Genomic DNA, 23,057 nt, shown 5'->3' on the forward strand with positions numbered 1-23,057 from the left:
GAAAAACTACAGCACAAACAGGCCCTTCGGCCCACAAGTTGCGCCCATGGTATCCATACCTCCTAGGCTTACCTATAACCCTCAATTCTATTAAATCCCATGTACTCATCCAGAAGTCTCTTGAAAGACCCTCTCGAATTTGCCTCCACCACCACCGACGGCAGCCGATTCCACTCACCCACCACCCTCTGAGTGGAAAACATACCTCTGATACCCCCTCTGTACCTCCTCCCCAGCACCTTAAACCTGTGTCCTCTCGTGGTGACCATTCCAGCCCTTGGAAAAAGCCTCTTGAGAACCACCCGATCTATACCTCTCAACATCTTACACAAAACATAGAACCATAGAACAATAGAAAATTACAGCTCAGAAACAGGCCTTTTGGCCGTTCTTGTCTGTGCTGAACCATTTTTTGCCTGGTCCCACTGACCTGCACTTGGACCATATCCCTCCACACCCCTCTCATCCATGAACCCGTCCAAGTTTTTCTTAAGTGTTAAAAGTGACCCCACATTTACCACTTTATCCACCACTCTCTGCGTGAAGAAGCCCCCCCTTAATATTCCCTTTAAACTTTTCTCCAACATATATAACTACATCTTATATTATCAAGAAGAAGGCCATTCGGCCCATCAAGGCTGCACTGACTCTCCAATAGAGCATGCTACCCAGGTCTGCCCACCACCCACCCCCAGTAACCCCACTGTGGCTAATCTCTCTAACCTACACATCTTGGGACACTGAGGGGCAATTTAGCACGGTCAATCCACCTAACCTGCACACTTTTGCATAGTGGGAGGAAACCCAGGCAGACACGGGGAGAATGTGCAAACTCCACACAGAGGCCGGAATTGAACCCGGGTCCCTGGCGCTGTGGGGCAGCAGTGCTAGCCACTGTGCCGCCCAATCTTTGACCCCCCCCCCCCCAGTTAGTGGGCCTCTGAAGATTTCGTCGTGGGGATCTGATCAGATTCAACAGTTGAACGTTAACGGGAACTCTCCGTCAGAATCAGCTGCAGGCTTCAAGCAGTTGATTTTCATTCCACCTCGATAGTTGTGAAGTGTTTCCTTACGGTTTGGAACTGCTGCCAGCCAGGCTTTGTCAGAACTGTGAAGCGGGCACATTCCCCCGAGTCTGTCTTTACCTGCATCACCACACAGCCTGGCGTTTAAGTTCTTCTCTCACGCACACTCAAAGCTGCCAGTCTTGGTGAAGGGTTTTGTCAGCGAAGTCAATCAACGCCGAAAGAACAGCTTTTCTTGGAGCACAGCTTTTTGAAATAACTATAAGTCTGCCACGATAGGGAGTTCGAGGAATAATTGGGGTGAGATGCTTAACCCTGAGAGGGGGGGAAAAAGAATGCTTTGTTTTTCACAAGCATCGCCAATTGATGCAAAAACTGAAAATGCTGGAAAATCTCAGCAGGTCTGACAGCTTCTGTGGAGAGAGAATAGAGCCAACCCCGCGAGTCTGGATGACCCTTCATCAGAGCTGGAACGCTGAACCATTGGTTCCATTCATAGAATCCCTACAGTGCCAAAGGAGGCCATTTGGCCCATCGAGTCTGCACCAACCACAATCCTACCCAGACCCTATCCCTGCAACCCCTCATATTTACCCTGTTAATCTCCCTGACACTAGGGTTAATTTAGCGTGGCCTAACCCGCACATCCTTGGACTGTGGGAGGAAACCAGAGCACCCGGAGGAAACCCACGCAGACCCGGGGAGAATGTGCAGGCTCCACACAGACAGTGACCCGAGGCTGGAATCGAACCGGGGTCCCTGGCGCTGTGAGGCAGCCATGCCAACCACTGTGCCACCGTGCCGTTGTCTTCCACAGAGGCTGCCAGACCTGCTGAGGTTTCCCAGCATTTTCTGCTTTTGTTCCTGATTTCCAGCATCCATTTTGCCCTCATCGCCAATTGACAATTTGGAGTGATCCCAAAAGGTGTCATCTGGCATCTCAACCCGTTTGTTTTGAGCCTGTTTACTCACATTCGGAAATGTCGCGGATGTTAACCGGGCATCTGCAGTGCGTGTTTGTTGAAATAGAATTGGCTGGGATCTGCTGACTTATTCAGGACACCTCCAAAAACAAGGCTCCAGTCTCAAGGATATCAGTGCCTCATGGGACTTCACTGAGAAATGGGACTGGGTGACTTCCCTGTTTATTTTTGCATAATTTGTGTCTGGAGGAAACTCTTAAGTAATTAGTTTCTACCAGAATGTCTGGGTCACAGCGAGGAGATCTGTATAATTAGAATCCATGGTGCTCACTTTTCATTCTTTTCCCAGGAGTTGTAAATCTCCTTCTACGTTACTGACCTATGATGTATCCCCATGTTGTTAGATATTAGCTCTCCCATCCCATTAACTAACCATTATCTCTGTTGAGCTACATATATCTCAGTCAGTCTTACTTATCTATACATCTCTTCTGTGTATCTCAGTGTATTTCGAACTATATCTATCTGCCTGTCCGCTTGTTTAACTATATCGAGATACTTCTGTATCTATTTTTCCATCTATATATCTGCTTGGCAGCCAATTGTAGATCTTTCATCAAAAGGTTGTGGAGCGAGAAGCTCTATCTTGCAGCGATAATAAGCCTTTAATAAGAGCTGCATTTGCAAGGGAATGTGTGTGAGGAATGGTAATCAGATACAGGGAGACAAGGGGGTGATTACATGACAACGATGATCATGTTTGGGCTGTTCTCTGATGTCAGCTACAATCAATTTGGATTGCTTACTTCTCTCAAAACAATGCATCCAATTTCTTCCCTCTCTCAGACTTTGGTTGCTCACGGTAACCTCGAGTGCTTTATCCGAGCGACGGTATGAGCTCAGACCGTGAGTGACAGCAGTCCATTTAACCACAGGGTGCGTCACAGCTAAACCCAATCCTTCCCTGGACGGTGGTGACATGTTTCCAACAGTCATCACTGGATTGGGAGCCACGTCTGATTTTATGGTGTCGGACCCAGGGCAGTGAGGCAGTTTGTAGCCCTGGCTGAGGTCCTCCGATGTAACAGAGACCATAACCGAGCCCGTGTTTGAATTTTAACATTTGAAATTGTTCCTTCTGCCACCACGCCAGTTACCCTGGTAATTCACTCCAGGCTTTTATCAATAGCAAGATCTGGACTGCTCAGGCACAACCCAGGTTTGAAAGACCAATTTCAACATTTCTCCTTTTCCAATCCGGGCGACAACATTGAGGCTGACTTTCAGAGATTCATAGAATCCCTACAGAGCAGACGGAGGCCATTCAGCCCATCAAGTCTGCACTAACAATCCCACCCAGGCCCTATCCCCATAACCCCATATACTTACCCTGAAAATCCCCCTGTCACTAAGGGGCAATTTAGCACAGCCAATCAACCTAACCCACACGTCATTGGGATGTGGGAGGAAATTGGAGCACCCTGAGGAAACCCACACAGACACAGGGAGACAAGACACAAATAGTCACCCAAGGCAGGAATAGAATCCAGATCCCTGGCACTGTGAAGCAGCAGTGCTAACCACTGTGCCCCCATGCTACCCTGCTGCCCTGGTTAGGAGGCAGTTTGTATCAGTCGAGGTTTTCAAGAAATCTTTTCTGTTTTATGCCAGTGGCCTTTTCAGTCACGCTGCTCTTTATATTGGGCCAAATGTCAGTTTGCCAAATGTTGCCAAAGCTGAAATGCAGGTTGACTTAAACTGGTTACTGAGTAATCCTGGCAAATTTGCTTCCAAGCCCATGACCTCTGCCACTTGGAAGAACACGGGCAGCAAATGAATGAGAATGCCACCACCTTCGTGTTCCCCTTCAAGTCCTGCACCTTCCTGAATGGGAAACATGTCACCATTCCTTCATTGTCTCTGGCCCAACATCTTGCAATCCCCAAACCAACGGCACAGCAAGAGAATCTTCATCGCGGGGTCTGCGACAGTTCAGGATGGCCGCTGCCCACCATCTTCTCAATGGCATCCAGGGATTGGCAATAAATGAGTCGTAGAGGTTTACAGCATGGAAACAGGCCCTTCGGCCCAACTCATCCATGACACCCCTTTATTTTTTAACCACTAAGCCAGTTCCAATTGCCCACGTTTGGCCCATATCCCTCCAAACCCATCTTACCCATGTAACTGCCTAAACACTTTTTAAAACACAAAATTGTACCCGCCTCTAGTACTATCTCTGGCAACTCATTCCAGACGCTCACCACCCTCTGTGTGAAAAAATTGTCCCTCTGGACCCTTTTGTATCTCTCCCCTCTCACCTTAAACCTATGCCCTCTAGTTTTAGACTCCCCTACCTTTGGGAAAAGACAATAACTATCAAGCTGATCTGTGCCCCTCATTATTTTATAGACCGCTATAACATCATCCTTAAGCCTCATACACTCCCAGTCTATCCGGCCTCTCCTTATAACGCAAAACAAATGACTTCCCTGCCACTGATGCCCATATCCTACAAATTATTTTTTTTTCAAACTTAGTTAATGCCACCAGCATCAGATGCCTGTCCATCAGGAGCCAATGGCTCACGACATTAGAAAGAGCTTAAAAAGTTAAGAAGTGACTGAACGGACCATGTTTCTGTACATAGTGCCATTAATTGACTGATCTGTTGCTTGTTTAACAGGAGAAGTGTCACCAGTACTGGCCAGCTGAGCGATCCGCCAGATATCAGTACTTTGTCGTGGACCCCATGGCAGAGTACAACATGCCACAGTATATCCTTCGTGAGTTCAAGGTCACAGACGCAAGGGTGAGTCTCCAAATCCTAACTTCTCGACAGCGGGGGAGGTTGAAGTTCTAGAGGGGGGGTATGGGTTGGTTACCATCTATGTGAGTGGGTGGGAGAGATGTGCAGTAGGTTTACTTTGGAATGATCCTACACCATATAAAGATGCTGTAATCTCAGGTGACCATAGGCTGACTGTTGGTGATATAATCTGAGGACCACCACACCTCAGGCGGGGGGCAAGTCGGAGAAGCCGATGCAGGAATTGAACCCGTGCTGTTGGCGTCGCTCTGCATCATGAACCAGCTGTCCAGCCAACCGAGCTAAAGCAACCCCCACCATACAAAGTCAGGGGTGACCAACTTTCTAAGGAAATGCCCCATCGTGACCCACATCAGACGGTATACAAAGAGCTCTCCCTACCTGCCTTGCAATTGTAACACTACTGCTACTGTCAAGACTTCCAATTCTTAAAACCAGTCTTCTTGGGCCATTTCTTATTTGTTTAAGCTGATGACATAATTAGGGAAGTTGTTTAGAACTTGAGGGAGCGAGGGGCCTGGTTTAATGGACACAGGGGTGCTCACGAACACAGCGTGAGTCGACACAATTGCTGTGTCAGCTGAGGTTAGATAGGTCAGTCCGGGCTTGGTGGTGGAATTCTCCGTTATTTGGTTGTGTTTTCAAGCCCTACTTTAACTTCTCCGCCGTACTGAGAAGGTGCTGCATTGATGAAGATGCAGCCTTTAGGATAAAGGATTAAAACTAAGCCTCCATCTGTCCCTTTGGCCACACAATTCAAAGAGCAGGTGGGTGTTCCCACGTAACGGATAACGTTTATTCCTCAACTAACATGGAAAACCGGATCCGGCCAGTTATTTAATTGGTGTTTGGGAGACCTTACTGTGCTCTTGTTGGCTGCCATCATTCTCATATTACGCTTCAGGAATATTTTCTTGGCTGCAAAGTGCTTTGGGACATTCTGGGGTTAGGTTTTTGTTTATTTATTAATGTCGCAAGTGGGCGTACATTAACACTGCAATGAAGTCATTGTGAATATCCCCGAGTTGCCACACTCCGACGCCTGTTTGGGTACACTGAGGGAGAATTTAGCACAGTCAATTGGCCTGTTTGTGCTGTAGTGTTCTATATTCTATAGAGGCCTGGTAGGTAGGGATACGATCGGGGCAACTTGTGGGCCAAAGGGCCTGTTTGTGCTGCAGTGCTCTATGTTCAATACACCTAACCAGCATGCCTCTTGGACTGTGGGAGGAAACCAGAGCAGCCGGAGGAAACCCACGCAGACACGGGGAGAACGTACAGACTCTGCATAGACAGTGACCCAAGCCGGGAATCGAACCTGGATCCCTGGCGCTGTGAGGCAGCAGTGCTAACTACCGTGCCATTGTGTGAAAGTTGCTGTAAAAGCTAAACATTTTTCTTTCAAATTCACACGCGCTCTTACTAATTTCATCAACTCACTTGAAAATATTGCAGCTTGAAAATGCAGACATTGTGACCAGCCCCTTTGGCGTGTTTACAGCAGGTGCTATTGAGGGAAATAACAGGTATTAAAAAGAACCAATTTACAGATAATATGCTGCGTTAAAAAATAATCATTGAGAGATAACCATTGGGAGAAGGTCTGACGGTGATTACATTCAGTTTTTGCCTCAGGTGTTTTACCACAATGTGCTTGAATTTAATCTCATCCGAGAGGTTTCTCGATGACAGGGCAATTCACTCTGTACCGTGCAGGAGAAATCTGTTGTAACCACACCTGGCAAATGACAGTTTCTGCGCTTTGAGAACCTCGTTTGCATATTAAGGACTCTTAACCGTCATCAGGATAAAAATAGCCATCGTCTTTGAAACGCAGGCTGCTATCAAACCCCAGTCCTGAGCTACTGCACTGACCATCTCTGACCCACCACATCAGGATCGCACCCCACTGAACCGCAGTGCTCAGTCCCTCTGCTGAGGACTCCTGGGCAGGTCAGGTCTTAGAATTACAGAAGAGGCCCTTTGGCCCATCGAGTCTGCGCCAACACATTCGAAACGCCTGAAGTCCCACCTAATCCCATTTGCCAGCACTTGGCCCACAGTCTTGAATATTATGACATGCCAAGTGCTCATCCGGGTATGAGGCAACCCGCCTCCATCACTCTGCAGATCGTCACCACTCTCTGGATAAAAATGTTTTTCCTCACATCCCCCCTAAACCCCCTGCCCCTCACCTTCAACCTATGTCCCCTCATGACTGACCCTCCACTCTGTTCATGTCCTTCATAATCGTAGAATCATAGAACCCAACAGTGCAGAAAGAGGCCCTTTGGCCCATCCAGTCTGCACCAACCACAATCCTACCCCGGCCCTATCCCGATACCCCTACACATTACTACCCGTTAATCCCTCTAACCTAAGCATCTTAGGGGCAATTTTAGCACGGCCAATCAACCTAACCCGCACATCTTTGGACAGTGGGAGGAAACCCACGCAGACACGAGGAGAACTTACAAACTCCACACAGACGGTCTTGTACCTTGTTCCGTGCCATGTACCCCATGCCTTGAAGCTAAACGAAAACTGATTCGACACATTGTGTGAGCCAGCTTCTCCACCTCGGCAGAGGTGTCAGCTGCTGCAGAGCGGCGCAGTACCAAGGTTGAAAAGAGTACTTGAGGGTAGGTGCAAGGCGAGTTGAGAAGTCACAGTTAAGTGGCCCCGACTAGGGTTTTTAAAGCCTTTTGGTTGAAGGAATGAAAGACTATAGATTAAATAAGGAGTTCCTGAGGTCCCGGGAATGAACGAGTTAAAGTTTCAGTTCAACAATGATGAATTTGACACAGTATTCCGGGATAGAGGAGCCAAAGGAGAGCAGAAGGAGTGGGTGCACTGACATCAGCACCGTCTACCTTTGACGTCATGCTTTATGCTGAAAAATTCTGAATTATCCAATGATTTGCATTGAGTAACATAAACAGCTCAGAGAGTGGTTGCAATGTAGAGCTGGTTGACATGTGGAGTGATTAAGGTTAACAGCATTGATGTATTCAAGGGGGAGCTGGATACCTGCGTGAGGGAGAAAGGAACAGAAGGGTACATTGATAGGGTTAGATGAACTGGGAGAGCAAAAACATTAGCATGGACCCGTTAGGCTGAAATTAGACTGTTACTGTGCTGTGTAAGCACTGTGGTATGGCAAAAAAAGGAAACTAGTGCAAATATTTTTAATCATTGGGCAACTTGATTGTGACTTTACACAAGAGAGAAAGATTAGTGTTGGGTAAAATAAAGAGAAGCAAGACTGTAGTGGAAACAAGGAGCAGGATTTTCCAGCCATGCTTACCCCAAAACCGGAAAATCCTGCCAAGGTTAACGGACCTTTGCATAGTCTATGTCCACAATTCCGGTTGTAGGCAGGATCGGAAATTTCTCTCCATGTAGGAGGTGAGCAAAGAACCACTTACCAGATAGGGAGCTTTGTCTTGTGTCAAAATGTCTAAGAGAAGTACAGGTGATGCAGCAATGGGTTTTTAAGCTGGGACAGGAGGCACAGAGATACCCAAAGAGAGCACAAGAGTTCCCCATCAATACACCAGCCCAGTTTTAATGAAGGAAATCCCAGGTAGTGGGACGGGACCCAAGAATGTTGAGAAGAGTAGGCGATTAAGTAAATTTTAATGAGATGGTGCCAAGCTTGAGTTTTAAATATCTGTTGGGGTGGCACGATAGCACAGTGGTTAGCACTGCTGCTTCACAGCTCCAGGGTCCTGGGTTCGATTCCCGGCTCGGGTCACTGTCTATGTGGAGTTTGCACATTCTCCTCGTGTCTGTGTGGGTTTCATCCGGGTGCTCCGGTTTCCTCCCACAGTCCAAAGATGTGCGGATTAGGTTGATTGGCCATGCTAAATTGCTCTTAGTGTCTAGGGATGCGTAGGTTAGAGGGATTAGTGGGTATAATATATGGGGGTAGGGCCTGGGTGGGATTGTGTTCGGTGCAGACTCGATGGGCCGAAGGGCCTCTTTCTGCACTGTAGGGTTCTATGATAGAAGGAACGGTAGAGTGAGGGAAACAAGTTCCACATTTGTAGCATTCTGGAAAAGAATGTTAGAGTGCATCCTGTTCCACTTTGGCCTACCTCATGTGACAATGTCACTTTACAACTTGACCTCTTTGCACCTTTTCTACTGATGTGGGAGGAACACAAGCAACCAGACATTTTGTATGGAATGCAACTCCTCCCGGGAACACAGCTCTTAAATGTACTACGTATTTTTCTTCAGATGCTTCCTTGTTCTGCTCACTCCCTCCAGTAAATAATCAGAGCACATCTCCTGAAAGGCATGGCTTCAGTGTTGACATTCACATCAATTGTAGAAGTCCATAGAAAAAGATGTTGTGTATAATGTCAATATGTCACAACTATTATCCTGCGCCAGCTGGCCTGTTTTCTCAGTGATTCCCAGGTAGACCTGTCAGTTCAGCCAGGCCTGTCAAAAACCAGAAAAAAAATATCTTACAAAGCCGGAATAAGTAGTAAAGCCAGGCAAAGTCGATCTGCGAAGGGTAGTCTTTATCCAAGCAAGTGATACGACGAAGATTACACCTTCCAATACTGAGCTTCTCAGGCAGCACACCAGTGATCCCGACACTTGCACTATCATTAATGATTCATTGAATTTTACACCACATTGCAGCATTCATTCCACTGTTGTTTGTCCCTAATCAAAGTGGCCACCATCATAGCCTCCAGTGTGAACTTTAGATCCTCGACCTGACAAAGCACTGTATGGATACAGCCAAGCCATTATCTGTGAATCACTTCCATTAAGTAATTTTCCAGCATCACTACAACGAAATTGAAAGAATTAGCAATAGTTACTAACTACGTCTGTATCTGGGGAAGGGCTCCCATTTGACCTCGCTGTCAGCAAAAATTATAAACTAATTCCATCATGAAGTTAATCACCATGGTGAATAAAAGTTTGTGTTCATATTTAAAGCTCTGGCTCCCCAAAGTCTGAATTTTGTATGATTTTATGAGGTTACTAAACTCGAATTTTACGGGGGCTTCAATCTAAGCACCTTGCTTTAGGCGAGGTTTCATGGAGTATTAACCCAGCAATGTTGAGTGTGCGTGCAGGAGGCAATGTCTCCAAAGACGTGCAGGTTACATAAGAACGTAAGAAATAGGAGCAGGAGTAGGCCATCTAGCCCTTCGAGCCTGCCCCACCATTCAATAAGATCATGGCTGATCTGAAGTGGATCAGTTCCACTTTCCCGCTTTCTCCCCATAACCATTAATTCCCCTGTCTATCAGAAACCTATCTACCCGCGTCTTAAATATATTTAGCGAGGCAGCCTCCACCACTTCAACGGGCAGAGAATTCCAGAGATTCACCACCCTTTGAGTGAAGAAGTTCCTCCTCAACTCTGATCTAAACTGCCCCCACCCCTCCTTACCTTGAGGCTGTGTCCTCTAATTCTGGTTTCCTTTCTAAGCGGGAAGAACCTCTCTACCTCTACCCTATCCATCCCCTTCATTATCTTATACGTCTCTATAAGATCCCCCTCCAGCCTTCTAAACTCCATCGAGTACAGACCCAGTCTATTCAATCTCTCCTCATAGGCGAACCCCCTCATCTCCGGTATCAGCCTAGTGAACCTTAGGTTAGGTGGATTGGCCATGCGAAATTGCCCCTAGTCAGGAGGACTAGCAGGATAATTACGTGGGATTATAGGGAGAGGGCCTGGGTGGGATTGTTGTTGGTGCAGGCTCGATGGGCTGAATGGCCTCCTTCTGCGCTGTAGGGATTCTGTGATTCTTCAATGCCGGTTGCCAGTGGTTGGGATTTTCTGGTCCAGCTGCTGTCATCCGGAATTCCCATTGATTTGACCTCACGCCACTGATATTCAAAGTCTAGTGAGAAAGATCTTTGGACATGGTGGTTGTGGGGGGCAAGTGGAGTTGAGGCTACAACCAGGTCAGCTATGAAGGGGCTGGATGGCCAACTGCTGCACCTAACCACCATCGGCAGAATTCATTCTCGCACTTGTTTGTGGGGTCTCACTGTGTCGTGCAGAACAGCAGGCACTGCGTTTGAGTGGAGTCCGGTTTATTACAAAGAGGCAATGATCTTGTGTTATTGAATCCTTCAGAAGCCTGACTGATGTTCATCGCTCTCTCTGTTACGATGCACAAGAGAGCATGGTGTAAGTTATGGAAAGATAAAAGAACTAGTGATATGGAGAAAGATAAATCTGTAATCTTTGCTAGAAACATGGAATTTGTTTTCCTTCTTGGCTCAGTTGCCGCATGTGGGACAGAACAACACAGGAGAGCTCCAGGTTCTGCTCCTAGTCTCTGTTGGGTTAGCTGGTCAGCCCAGCTGCAGGAATATTACATTTGGACCTGGTACTTGGCCAAAGGAGAAAGAAATTGGGCAAGTTTAAAGTTTATTTATTCGCGTCACAAGTAGGTTTACATTAACACAGCAATGAAGTTACTGTGAAAATCCCACACTCTGGTGCCTGTTCGGGTACACTGAGGGGGAATTGAGCATGGCCAATGCACCCTAACCAGCACGTCTTTTGGACTGTGGGAGGGAACTGGAGCATCCGGAGGAAACCCACACAGACATGGGGAGAATGTGCAGACTCCACACAGACCTGGAATCGAACCCAGGTCCCCTGCCGCTGTGAGGCAGCGGTACAAACCACTGTGCCACCGTGCCATCCACAATGGGTGCTGATCACTCTCCAATAGCAATGGATGAGGGCACACTTTAAGCATCGAAGTGAGAGGGCTGCCATGGTCGAATATCCCGGCACACACGTACAGATTGACCACTTGGGTCGGCCAGCAGGAGGTGGCCAGAACCCAGCTAACATCTACAGTGCCTGCAGAGGAGGAGCATCAGCGAGAGAGGAAAATGAGTTATGACATAAATTAGGCAGTAACTAGCCACTTAACTACAGTTGAAAACACTAAACATTATACTGTGCTCAACAGAATTGGCCATCCATGCTTCAAATTGCCCCAAGCAGCTATAAAGAGAAGTACTAACTCTCTGCCTGCCTTGATTAAAAAAGCAAAACCCAAAGGTAAGGGAAAAAGGAGTCCAAGTACGGCGTTAGAATTTATTTCATTAAGGCCACGTCTAGTCATTTCGAAAACAAACAAAGCAGTCTGTGTACACAGTGGAAACTGGCCTGCCCATTACTTTTGAAGATGCTACATTAATGCGTTATAACTTATCTCCGTTATGGTGGCTAAGAAATATTTGCAAAATAAACAGCATGGTTCACTCTGCGCCCATCGGATAGTGACTGTGGGCCGGGTTTTCATTACGGAGGCGAGAGGTTTGAGCCGGGAAGCTTTCCCAATCGGCAGACCCATCCCCCACCCCGTCATCTTTTCGTGTCCGGGAGGTTGGGGCACGATGGAGTCAGGCCCACCACCTCTGGGGGCAGGACTGAGGTGGCAACAGAGGTGGGCAGGTGACCAGGCCGGCAGGCTAGAACTGTGATTGCCATTTACTGGGACATTGGTCTAGGGGCAGCACGGTGGCACAGTGGTTGGCACATCTGCCTCAGAATGCTAGGGACCCGGGTTCGATTCCCGGCTTAGGTCACTGTCTGTGCAGAGCCTGTATGTTCTCCCCGTGTCTGTGTGGGTTTCCTCCAGGTGCTCCAGTTTCCTCCCACAGTCCAAAAGACGTGCTGGTTAGGTGCATTGGCCATGCTAAATTCTCCCTCAGTGTACCCGAGCAAGTGCCGGAGTGTGGCAACTAGGGTATTTTCACCATAACTCCATTGCAGTGTTAATGTAAGCCTACTTGTGACACCAATAAATAAACTCTAAACTTTAACTTTTTGATGAGGAAAATTGGTCATTCAACCCTCACCTCATCCTGTCCCTCCATCCTGCCCCAATCCCCACCCCCAACATATCCTTTATAGCCATTAGCCAGTATCCACTATGGGTTGATCTCAGGGACTATGGCCAGAATTTTCCAGTTCCGCCTCCCTCCCACCTCACAGCAGAGGTGGCTCACCATCGGCCGCCAATGAGATCTTCCAGTCCCGCCAGAGTTAATGACAATTTGCATGGCTCGCCTGTCCCATCTCCGGGGCATTCGCGGCAGGGGTCGACTTTGGCAACACTGGAAAATTTCTCCTTATGTCTTTAAACTGGAGAGGAAATGGAATTAAACTTCTACTAATCTAATGGAGCTTTCACTCGACCACAGTTCGTGATAAACTCTCATTCATAAAACCCATTCAAAATTTTAAATCCCCTCAAGTGGGAAAACAAACATCTATTTCAAAAACCATATCAAAGGCAGATAATCCTTTAACAAACTTTTTAAACTGTCCAAATGGGAGCATGGCCCTCTGACTGAGATAAATAGATCTGGAGATTTTAAAACTCAGCCAAGCATTCGTAATGGGCTCAGCTATAATAGCAAACCCTGGGGAGTATGGAAATGGAATCTATTGAAACTGGAAAAAAATGTTTTTTCTTAAGCTATACCATATGTCCTGTCAATCAAAGCAATCCAGGAACAGGTTGGGCCTTCTTCTCTAAATGTAAGTTGCTAAAGGCTTTCTTTTATTTTAACAAGATACTGGGCAATTAAATCACTTTGACTATTGCACTAGAGATCACAAGCAACGTTTTCTTTAGTTTCGAATATATACAAGCACTTTTCAAAATGAGGAAAGTACTCCAATGCATCTCAACACTTATACAGTGCTGACCAATGTATTTTTTTATTCATTTGTGGGACATGGGCGTTGCTGGCATTTATTGCCCATCCCTTGTTGCCCTTGGAGGGCAGTTGAGAACCACATTGCTGTGGCTCTGGAGTCACATGTAGGCCAGACTGGGTAAGGACAGCAGATTTCCTCCCCTAAAGGACACGAGTGAACCAGATGGGTTTTTCCGATGATTGATAATGTTTCACAGTCATCAGTAGTTTCTTAATTCCAGATTTTTGTTTTATTGAATTTGAATTCCACCATCTGCTGCAGTGGGATTTGAATCCGGGTGCCAGAACATTAGCTGAATTTCTGGATTAATAGTCTAGTGAGAATACCACTAGGCCTCGCCTCCCCTATTTGTTAATTTACCTTTTGAAGGAGTGCAATCAGTCACGGGTTCCCTTGTGGTTCATGAATCCTCTGAGGAGTCGCGAACCATTTCTTCGAACAAAACAGGCCCGACTTCTTGAAAACAGCAGGGAGTCTAAAATGCCTGAGCCCACAGTGGAGTAGACAAAGGGCAGAATGGCCTTTGCCGTTCTAACAGCTATAAAGGGAATGTTGGGGTATGAGGTGCAGGGTGGGAATGGGGTTTGGGGCAGGACGGAGGGACAGGATGAGGTGAGGATTGAATGACTGATTTTCCTCATTAAGAAGTTAAAGTTTAAAGGCAGTGAGACGTTGTAGCACAGTGGGTTAGCACTGCTGCTTCACAGCTCCAGGGACCTGGGTTCGAATCCCGGCTCGGGTCACTGTCAGTGTGGAGTTTGCACGTTCTCCCCGTGTCTGCATGGGTTTCCTCCCACAGTCCAAAGATGTGCAGGTTAGGTTGATTGGCCGTGTTGAAATTGCCCTTAGTGTCCTGAGGTGCTTAGGTTAGAGGGATTAGTGGGTAAAATACATAGGGATATGAGGGTTGGGCCTGGGTGGGATTGTGGTCGGTGCAGACTCGATGGGCCAAATGGCCTCCTTCTGGACTGTAGGAGTTTCTATGGTTTTTCTATGGCTGAGTGCAGATCCGCATCCTTATCTCGGGGGGGGGGGCACACGAAAATCCCTCAAAACGGGAACAGGGAGGTGTGAGATGTCTGAGGTAAATCCTCGATAACTACTCCCCGGCGAAGCATCAGGGAACACAGACCTTTATTCCGTCTACTCGCTCCACACTCCAAACATGGAATGCCCACCCAGGGCAGCTCCCAAACAGTTCATCCCCACACCGCAGGTCACGTGACCCATTGCCTTAAAGGGGCTATGCCCCAACGTAGATAGCAGGACAGGGTGTGTGTCAGAGCAGCGTGAGGGCAATCATGGGTTCTTAAATGATGTTATAACTTACCCCTGGCACTATTAATCCTGGAGCTTTGTGTCTTGGCCCCTTCAAGTCAGATTGGATTCCCTTGAACACTTTTACTTCCTATATCAGAAGAGACAGCACTGCACATCATCGCAGTGCAATCCAGGATGTGATTGGCAGATTGTGTTCCTCGGCTATGTTGCTATGGTAACATGTTCTGCAAAACATGGCTGACACAATGAACTCATCGTACACCAATTCTGTCTGTAGATTCATTTTTGCTTAATTCAATAATGGAAAGGAGCCACACTTACTGACTGCCTTCCTCAGGATGTTCCTAAATGTTTTATAACCAGTGGAGTGCATTGAAGTGTAGTCGCTGATGAAATGTAGGAAACGCAGTGGGCCATCAGAGCAAGAATGAACAGCAATCTCCAGATAATGTAAAATTAGAGAATCCCTACACTGCAGAAGGTGGACATTTGGCCCATCGAGTCTGCACCAACCACAAGCCCATCCAGGCCCTATCCCCTAACCCCCTGCATGCCCCCTTGTGACTCAATTCTAGATATCCCTCCTGTTACGCATAGAAATCATGGCAACCCTACAGTACAGAAAGAAGCCATTTGGCCCATCGAGCCTGCACCAACCACAATCCCACCCAAGCCCTATTCCCACATATTTGCCCACTAATCCCTCTAATATACGCATCTCAGGACTCTAAGAGGTAGTTTTTAGCATGCCACATCAACCTAACCTACACATCTTTGGACTGTGGGAGGAAACCAGAGTACCCGAAGGAAACCCACGCAGACACGAGGAGAATGTGCAAACTCCACACAGACAGTGACCTGAGCCGGGAATCGAACCCAGGTCCCTGGAGCTGTGAAGCAGCAGTGCTGACCACTGTGCTACCGTGCCTGCGTATTGGGGCATTGCCCCTTTAGTGTCGGGGGACACTTAGCATGACCAGTCTACCTAATCCACACATCTTTGGACTGTCGGAGAAAACATAAGAACTCGGAGCAGGAGTAGGCCATTTGGCCCCTCGAGCCTGCTCCGCCATTCAATAGGATCATGGCTGACCTTTTTGTGGACTCAGCTCCACTTAACCGCCCGCTCACCATAACCCTTAATCCCTTTGCTGATCAAAAATGTATCTATCCTTGCCTTAAAACATATAATGAGGTAGCCTCAACCGCTTCACTGGGCAGGGAACTCCCAGATTCACAATCCTTTGTGTGAAGAAGCTCCTTCTCAACTCAGTCTTAAATCTGCTTCCCCTTATTTTGAGGTTATGCCCCCAAGTTCTAGTTTCACCCACCAGTGGAAACAACTTCCCTGCTTCTATCTTATCGAGTCCCTTCATAATCTTATGTGTTTCTTTAAGATTTCCCCTCATTCTTCTGAATTCCAATGAGTATAGCCCCAGTCTACTCAGTCTCTATTCATAAGCCAACCCTCTCAGGAACCCAGGAATCAGCCTAGTGAATCTCCTGTGCACCCCCTCCAGTGCCATGCTCCCTCAGCACTGTGCCCCCTCAGCACCACACCCCCTCAGCGCCACACCCCCTCAGCACTATGCTCAAATTGCTGGAATGGGGCTTGAGACTACAGTCTTCTGACTCAAGTGAGTGGGTTACCACTGAGCCATGGCTGTTATAGAAATCATTGCAATCTCAATCCATTCCAGATTAACAGCTAAGCAAGAATGGGATTTCAATGGATCCAAACCTTTCCTAGTTGCTGCGATTTTGCAGAATTCCAATGGACTAAAGATCCCTTCCCCATCAGCAGAATTCCACTCAACCAAATCCTGAGTTGTATTAAACTCAAAAGGACGGAAATAACCTCAAATAGCCCTTGTCTAATTGCTGTAAATTTGCAGGTAACTTCCTTTAGATCATTTAGAATAATTATGACACAGCCATAAACAAAGTGAAGCTCTTCTGCTGGTGAAATATCCTCATTAATTGAAAAGTGCAATTGGCCACATACATTTTCACTGAGGCTTTTCTAAGTTCATTGTTGGGCGCTGGACACCTTTCCAGATCTCCTGTTCTGGAATTAGCTGAGGCACTAAGTGTTGAAGGTGGGTTCATGGCCTGCATGTGTTCCAAGAGCGCTTAACTATCCTTAACTATCCATACAAATGGAACTGAGTTCCATTTGAGCCAATTTTCATTGCCGCTGGATTGTTCTTGGTGCCACTGTCTCCTACAAGGGTGGCACGGTAGCATAGTGGTTAGCACTACTGCTTCACAGCTCCAGGGTCTGGGTTCGATTCCCGGCTTGGGTCACTGTCTGTGTGGAGTTTGCACATTCTCCTCGTGTCTACATGGGTTTTCTCCAGGTGCTCCAGTTTCCTGCCAAAGGCCAAAGATGTATGGGTTAGGTTGATTGGCCACGCTAAAATTGCCCCTTAGTGTCCTGAGATGTGTGGGTTAGAGGGATTAGCAAGTTAAACATATAGGGATATGGGGCAGGGTCTGAGTGGGATTGTGGTGCTTTTCTGGTTGGCAGTTGGTGACTAGTGGCATGCCGCAGGGATCGGTGCTGGGGCCTCAACTGTTTACCATGTACATAGACGATCTGGAGGAGGGGACTGAGTGTCGGGTAACAAAGTTTGCTGATGACACAAAGATGAGTGGAAAAGCGAATTGTGTGGAGAACGCAGAAAGTCTGCAGAGAGATTTGGAGAGGCTGAGGGAGTGGGCGAGGACCTGGCAGATGGAGTATAACGTTGGCACATGTGAGGTTATCCACTTTAGAAAAAATAATAGTAGGATGGAATATTATTTAAATGGTGAAAAGTTGCAGCATGCTACGGTGCAGAGGGACGTGGGGGTCCTTGTGCATGAATCGCAAAAACCCAGTCTGCAGGTGCAGCAGGTGATCAGGAAGGCGAATGGGATGTTGGCCTTTATAGTGAGGGGGATAGAATATAAAAGTAGGGAGGTCTTGCTGCAACTGTACAGGGGACTGGTGAGGCTGCAGCTGGAGTACTGTGTGCAGTTTTGGTCCTGTATTTGCGGAAGGATATATTGGCCTTGGAGGGAGTGCAGAGGAGGTTCACCAGGCTGATACCGGAGATGAGGGGGTTAGCTTATGAGGAGAGATTGAATAGACTGGGTCTGTACTCGTTGGAGTTTAGAAGGCTGAAGGGGGATCTTATAGAGACGTATAAGATAATGAAGGGGCTGGATAGGGTAGAGGTAGAGAGACTCTTCCCGCTTAGAAAGGAAACCAGAACTAGAGGGCACAGCGTCAAAATAAGCGGGGGTCAGTTTAGAACAGAGTTGAAGAGGAACTCCTTCTCTCAAAGGGTGATGAATCTCTGGAATTCTCTGCCCATTGAAGTGGTGGGGGCTACCTCGTTGAATATGTTTAAGTCATGGGTAGATAAGTTTCTGATCAATAAGGGAATTAAGGGTTATGGGGAGCAGGTGGGAAAGTGGAACTGATCCACTTCAGATCAGTTATGATCTTATTGAATGGCGGGGCAGGCTCGAGGGGCTAGATGGCCGACTCCTGCTCCTATTTCTTATGTTCTTATGTGGCCGGTGCAGACTCGATGGGCCGAATGGCCTCTTTCTGTGCTGCAGGGTTTCTATGATCCTAAATCAGGCCAGTTAATTTTCACAGTGCAAAATGAATAGTTTAATAATGTCACAAGTAGGCTTACAGTAACACTGCAATGAAATTACTGTGAAAATCCGTTAGTCGTCACACTGGGTGCCTGTTCAGGTACACGGAGGGAGAACTTAGCATGGCCAATCCATCTAACCAGAATATCTTTGGACTGTGGGAGGAAACCAGAGCACCCGAAGGAAACCCAAGAAGAACATGCAGACCCCACGCAGACAGTGATCCAAGCCAGGAATCGAACCTGGGTCCCTGGCGCTGTAAGGCAGCATTGCTAACCGCTGTGCCAGCGGAAAACCGTTGAGATGATTCATTGTGAACATCTCAGCAGTCCATGAGGCAGAGCAACATGGACCTCCTGCATTCGAAGCAACGTGCGACAACGCACAAGGTATTAACACACCCAACCCTCCTCTGACCCTGTCAGGAAGCTTCCACTTTGAAGAGAAGAAAGTTTTCACTCCTCGTCACATCTTCGATAGGTTTGCTGAAGATTTCCCAGAGGGGGCTTGTTAGAATTTACATTATTGAATTGCTTCAAACACTCATTATTGACCCTCACACTTCTCTTGCCTGCTCACTCCCAGCCGTATTACTGCCGAGTTATTGGAATTCTCCAGGAGGATTCTACTCCATCAAAAACCAGTGAACCGGAACACATGATTTTTTTTTTAACTGCTCAAGGGCCACCCCAGTTGTTGTCAAACGGAAAGTGTCACAGGAATGATTAGTTTCCGTGATGTGCTTGTTGAATCGGATGACAATGTTTCACAAGCCTTTCTGCAGCGTTCCATCAGGCAGATTCAATTATTCTCTCCATCCTCCCCCAGGTAGCACCAGGAAAGCTGGCTGTTCGCAAAGGTAGAAATAAAGGCAAAACTATTACAATGGGAAACGTCTAATTGGTCCTATAGTACGCACAGTTTCCATGTGCCAAAGGGAAACAGAGCAAATGAGAATGGAGAGAGAGAGCACAGACCAAATTGCTTTGATTTGATTTATTATTGTCACATGTATACAGTGAAAAGTATTGTGCATTATACAGACAAAACATACCGTTCATAGAGTACAGAGGGGAGAAGGAAAGGAGAGGGTGTAGAATATAGTGTTACCGTCATTTGATTTGATTTATTATTGTCACATGTATTGGGATACAGTGAAAAGCACCGTTTCTTGTGCGCTATAGAGACAAAGCATACCGTTCATAGAGAAGAAGAGGAGAGAGTGCAGAATGTGGTGTTAAGTCATAGCTAGGGTGTAGAGAAAGATCAACTTAATATAAGGTAGGTCCGTTCAAAAGTCTGATGGCAGCAGGGAAGGAGCTGTTCTTGAGTTGGTTGGTACGTGACCTCAGACATTTGTACCTATTTCCTGGTGGAAGAGAGAGTGCCTGGGGTGGGTGGGGTCCTTGATTGTGCTGGCTGCTTTTCCGAGGCAGTGGGAAGTCAGTGGATGGGAGGCTGGACTGATGGACTGGGCTAAACTCTGTGGAAGTACAGACAGAGGTTAGAAGGAGCTTTTCACGCGAGGGTTTATTTGGATGTGGAACACTTTGCCGCAAGTAGCTGACGAAACTGAATCAATGGTGATTTTGTTTTGAGAGAGATTTGCATAATACTTGAAGAAATGTATTAAAAGTTACAGGGATAGGTCAGAATGATGAGATTTGAATAGATTGTGTCAGCGTTGGTTCAGTAACGTTCCTGCCTCTGGGTCAAAAGGCCAGGGGTTCAAACTTCACTGTGGGCACGTAATCCAGACTGACACCAGAGCTGTCTGAGGGCTTGCTGTGTGTTCTTTTAATCCAGTAACGTGTTCCATTGTTTTTAATTCTGTGTCCAGCAGGGGGTAATTTTGCTCTCGGTCCCATACCCACGGTGACCCTGACTGCCCAACCACAATGTGCAAAGGATTCTTCTAACAGACAGAAGAGATTTCCATCACGCCAGTTCAGGCTCGATTTGTCCCCCCGTGCATCTCCAAACACAGACAGCAAACTTAACCGCGCCAACAAAAAGCTAGAATCATAGAATCCCTGCAGTGAAGGAGGAGGCCTTTCAGCCCATCGAGTCTGCACCGACAGCAATCCCACCCAGGCCCAATCCCCATCATCCCACTTAGACCCCTGACACTGAGGGGCAACGGCCAGTTCACCAAACCTGGACATCTCTGGACCGCGGGAGGAAACCGCAGCACCTGGAGGAAGTGCACGCAGACACGGGGGGAACGTGCAAACTCCGCACAGTTACCCAAGGCCGGAATTGAACCTGGGTCTCTGGCGCTGTGAGGCAGCAGTGCTAACCACCGTGCTTCCTAGGGCAGGATTTTCCAGCTGTCCCCATCGGCAGGATCTTCCAGTTCCACCGATGGCAATGGCGGGCTGTCTATGGTGGGTAGGGGGGGGGGCAGAAAATCCTGCCCCTTTGGGTCACATCTCCTGGATGTTCAAACTGTTTGATCTAAAATGGAGCCTGGCAGAAAGGAGTAACCTGCCGATAAACTGTTCCATTGCTAGAAAGGCAGCTCTTTCTCTAGAATCATAGAATCCCCACAGTGCAAAAGGAGGCCATTTGGCCCATCGAGCCTGCACCGACAACAATGCCACCCAGACCCTATTCCCATAACCCCACATATTTACCCTGCTAATCCCCTTGACACTAAGGTCAATTTAACCTAACCCGTACATCTTTGTTATGTTACTTTGTGAACAGGCAGCGGGGGTGGGGGTGGTGTGGGGTGGGGGTGGGGGCAGGGGGGGTGTTGGGGTTGTTACTATCGCTACCCAGTACCTAAAGCCTCTCTTTCTCCCCCGCAGGATGGCCAGTCACGGACTGTCCGGCAGTTCCAGTTTACAGACTGGCCAGAGCAAGGAGTGCCGAAATCCGGAGAGGGTTTCATCGACTTTATAGGCCAAGTGCATAAAACCAAGGAACAGTTTGGCCAAGACGGGCCAATCTCTGTTCATTGCAGGTAAGTGACGGGCACGCTGTCCGGAGAAGCCGCGCGCCTTAAACTGGCCAAAACGTGAGGTGCCACCGGGCCACCGTCACTCGGGCTGAGTTCCTGACGTTCTGCCCTCAGAATCAGAAGGTTGTGGATTTATGCACCGTTCCGGAAGTTAGCTACATGTTCAAATGTGTAACCAAAGAGTAATTTAGACTCCAACTTATACAATCTAATGGAGACTCCTTCATTTTCTTAGTGCTGGAGTCGGGAGGACTGGGGTTTTTATTACACTCAGCATCGTCTTGGAGAGAATGAGGTACGAAGGGGTTGTGGACATCTTCCAGACTGTCAAGATGCTTCGAACACAGCGGCCAGCCATGGTGCAGACAGAGGTAAGGACAGTGCCTTTGAAACTTTTATTAACATGCAGACTAGGACTGTGCACAAAACTAAGTTTGGTCAAAGTAAGGCCCCATACAGGCACGAATTAACTTCTGCTTTTCAATCGTACTGACTCGAGTGCCAAGCAACTGAAAGCATCTTGCCTGAGTAAGGCCCGAATAGGTGTTGATTACAGTAGCAGGAAACTAAGCTCAGGAATGAGTCTTCTCAACTGCGTTCAAGAAAGGGACTTTTTCAAGCTTACGGACAGAGACTTCATCCTGAGTGAGTCACAGAACATAAGAACATAAGAAATAGGAGCAGGAGTAGGCCATCTAGCCCTTCGAGCCTGCCCCGCCATTCAATAAGATCATGGCTGATCTGAAGTGGATCAGTTCCACTTTCCCGCTTTCTCCCCATAACCCTTAATTCCCCTGTCTGTCAGAAATCTATCTACCCGTGACTTAAATATATTTAGCGAGGTAGCCTCCACCACTTCAATGGGCAGAGAATTCCAGAGATTCACCACCCTTTGAGTGAAGAAGTTCCTCCTCAACTCTGATCAAAACTGTCCCCCCCTTATCTTGAGGCTGTGCCCTCTAGTCCTGCTGTCCTTTCTGAGCGGGAAGAGCCTCTCTACCTCTACCCTATCCATCCCCTTCATTATCTTATACGTCTCTATAAGATCAAGCGAGTATATTTGGGTATTCAACTGGTGAGTACTTTTTAGGTTAAGTAACCTAGTTAACAGGTAGCTGACTGAGTGACAGTTAACTATCAATCTCCTGAAAGCCTGAATAGGTGTTGGTTACTGTAGTATTCTTCACAACGGGTGGTTGGGGTCTGATGTGCACAGCCTGGAAGGTGGTGGAGGGCAGATTCATAGAATGATAGAATCCCTACAGCGCAGAAAAAGGCCATTCGGCCCATCAAACACTGACAACAATCCCACTGAGGCCCTATCCCCATAACCACATGTATTTACTCTGCTAATTCCCCTGATCAAAGGTGCAATTTAGCACAGTAAGAAGTCTCACAACACCAGACTAAAGTCCAACAGATTTATTTGGAATCATAAGCCCTCAGAGTGCTGCTCCTTCATCAGGTGAGCCACCTGATGAAGGAGCAAAGCTCCAAAAGCTCGTGATTCCAGATAAACCTGTTGGACTTTAGCCTGGTGTTGTGAGGCTTCTTACTGTGCCTACCCCAGTCCAACGCCAGCATCTCCTCATCGTGGCAATTTCACATGGCCAAACTGCCTAACATAAGAACATAAGAAATA

The 23,057-nt window shown here is 47.4% G+C and overlaps 1 protein-coding gene across 9 annotated transcripts in view; it reads left to right on the top strand.

Moving 5' to 3' along the window:
* The window catches only part of LOC145358780 (receptor-type tyrosine-protein phosphatase delta-like), a 517,644-nt gene that overhangs the window by 484,433 nt on the left and 10,154 nt on the right, over positions 1-23,057 (top strand). For all 9 annotated transcript variants that reach the window (XR_013889502.1, XM_080213067.1, XM_080213059.1 and 6 more), the window contains 3 exons: positions 4,635-4,760; positions 21,264-21,418; positions 21,651-21,786. Coding sequence is in view for 8 of the 9 variants with exons in the window: in XM_080213067.1 (XP_080069193.1) it covers positions 4,635-4,760; positions 21,264-21,418; positions 21,651-21,786 (417 nt within the window). In the remaining variant the exon portion in view is untranslated. The remainder of the gene's footprint in view (positions 1-4,634; positions 4,761-21,263; positions 21,419-21,650; positions 21,787-23,057) is intronic.

The sequence above is a fragment of the Carcharhinus amblyrhynchos genome, chromosome 26, assembly GCF_965287045.1.
Source record: "Carcharhinus amblyrhynchos chromosome 26, sCarAmb.v2.hapA, whole genome shotgun sequence".
Classification (NCBI taxonomy): domain Eukaryota; kingdom Metazoa; phylum Chordata; class Chondrichthyes; order Carcharhiniformes; family Carcharhinidae; genus Carcharhinus; species Carcharhinus amblyrhynchos.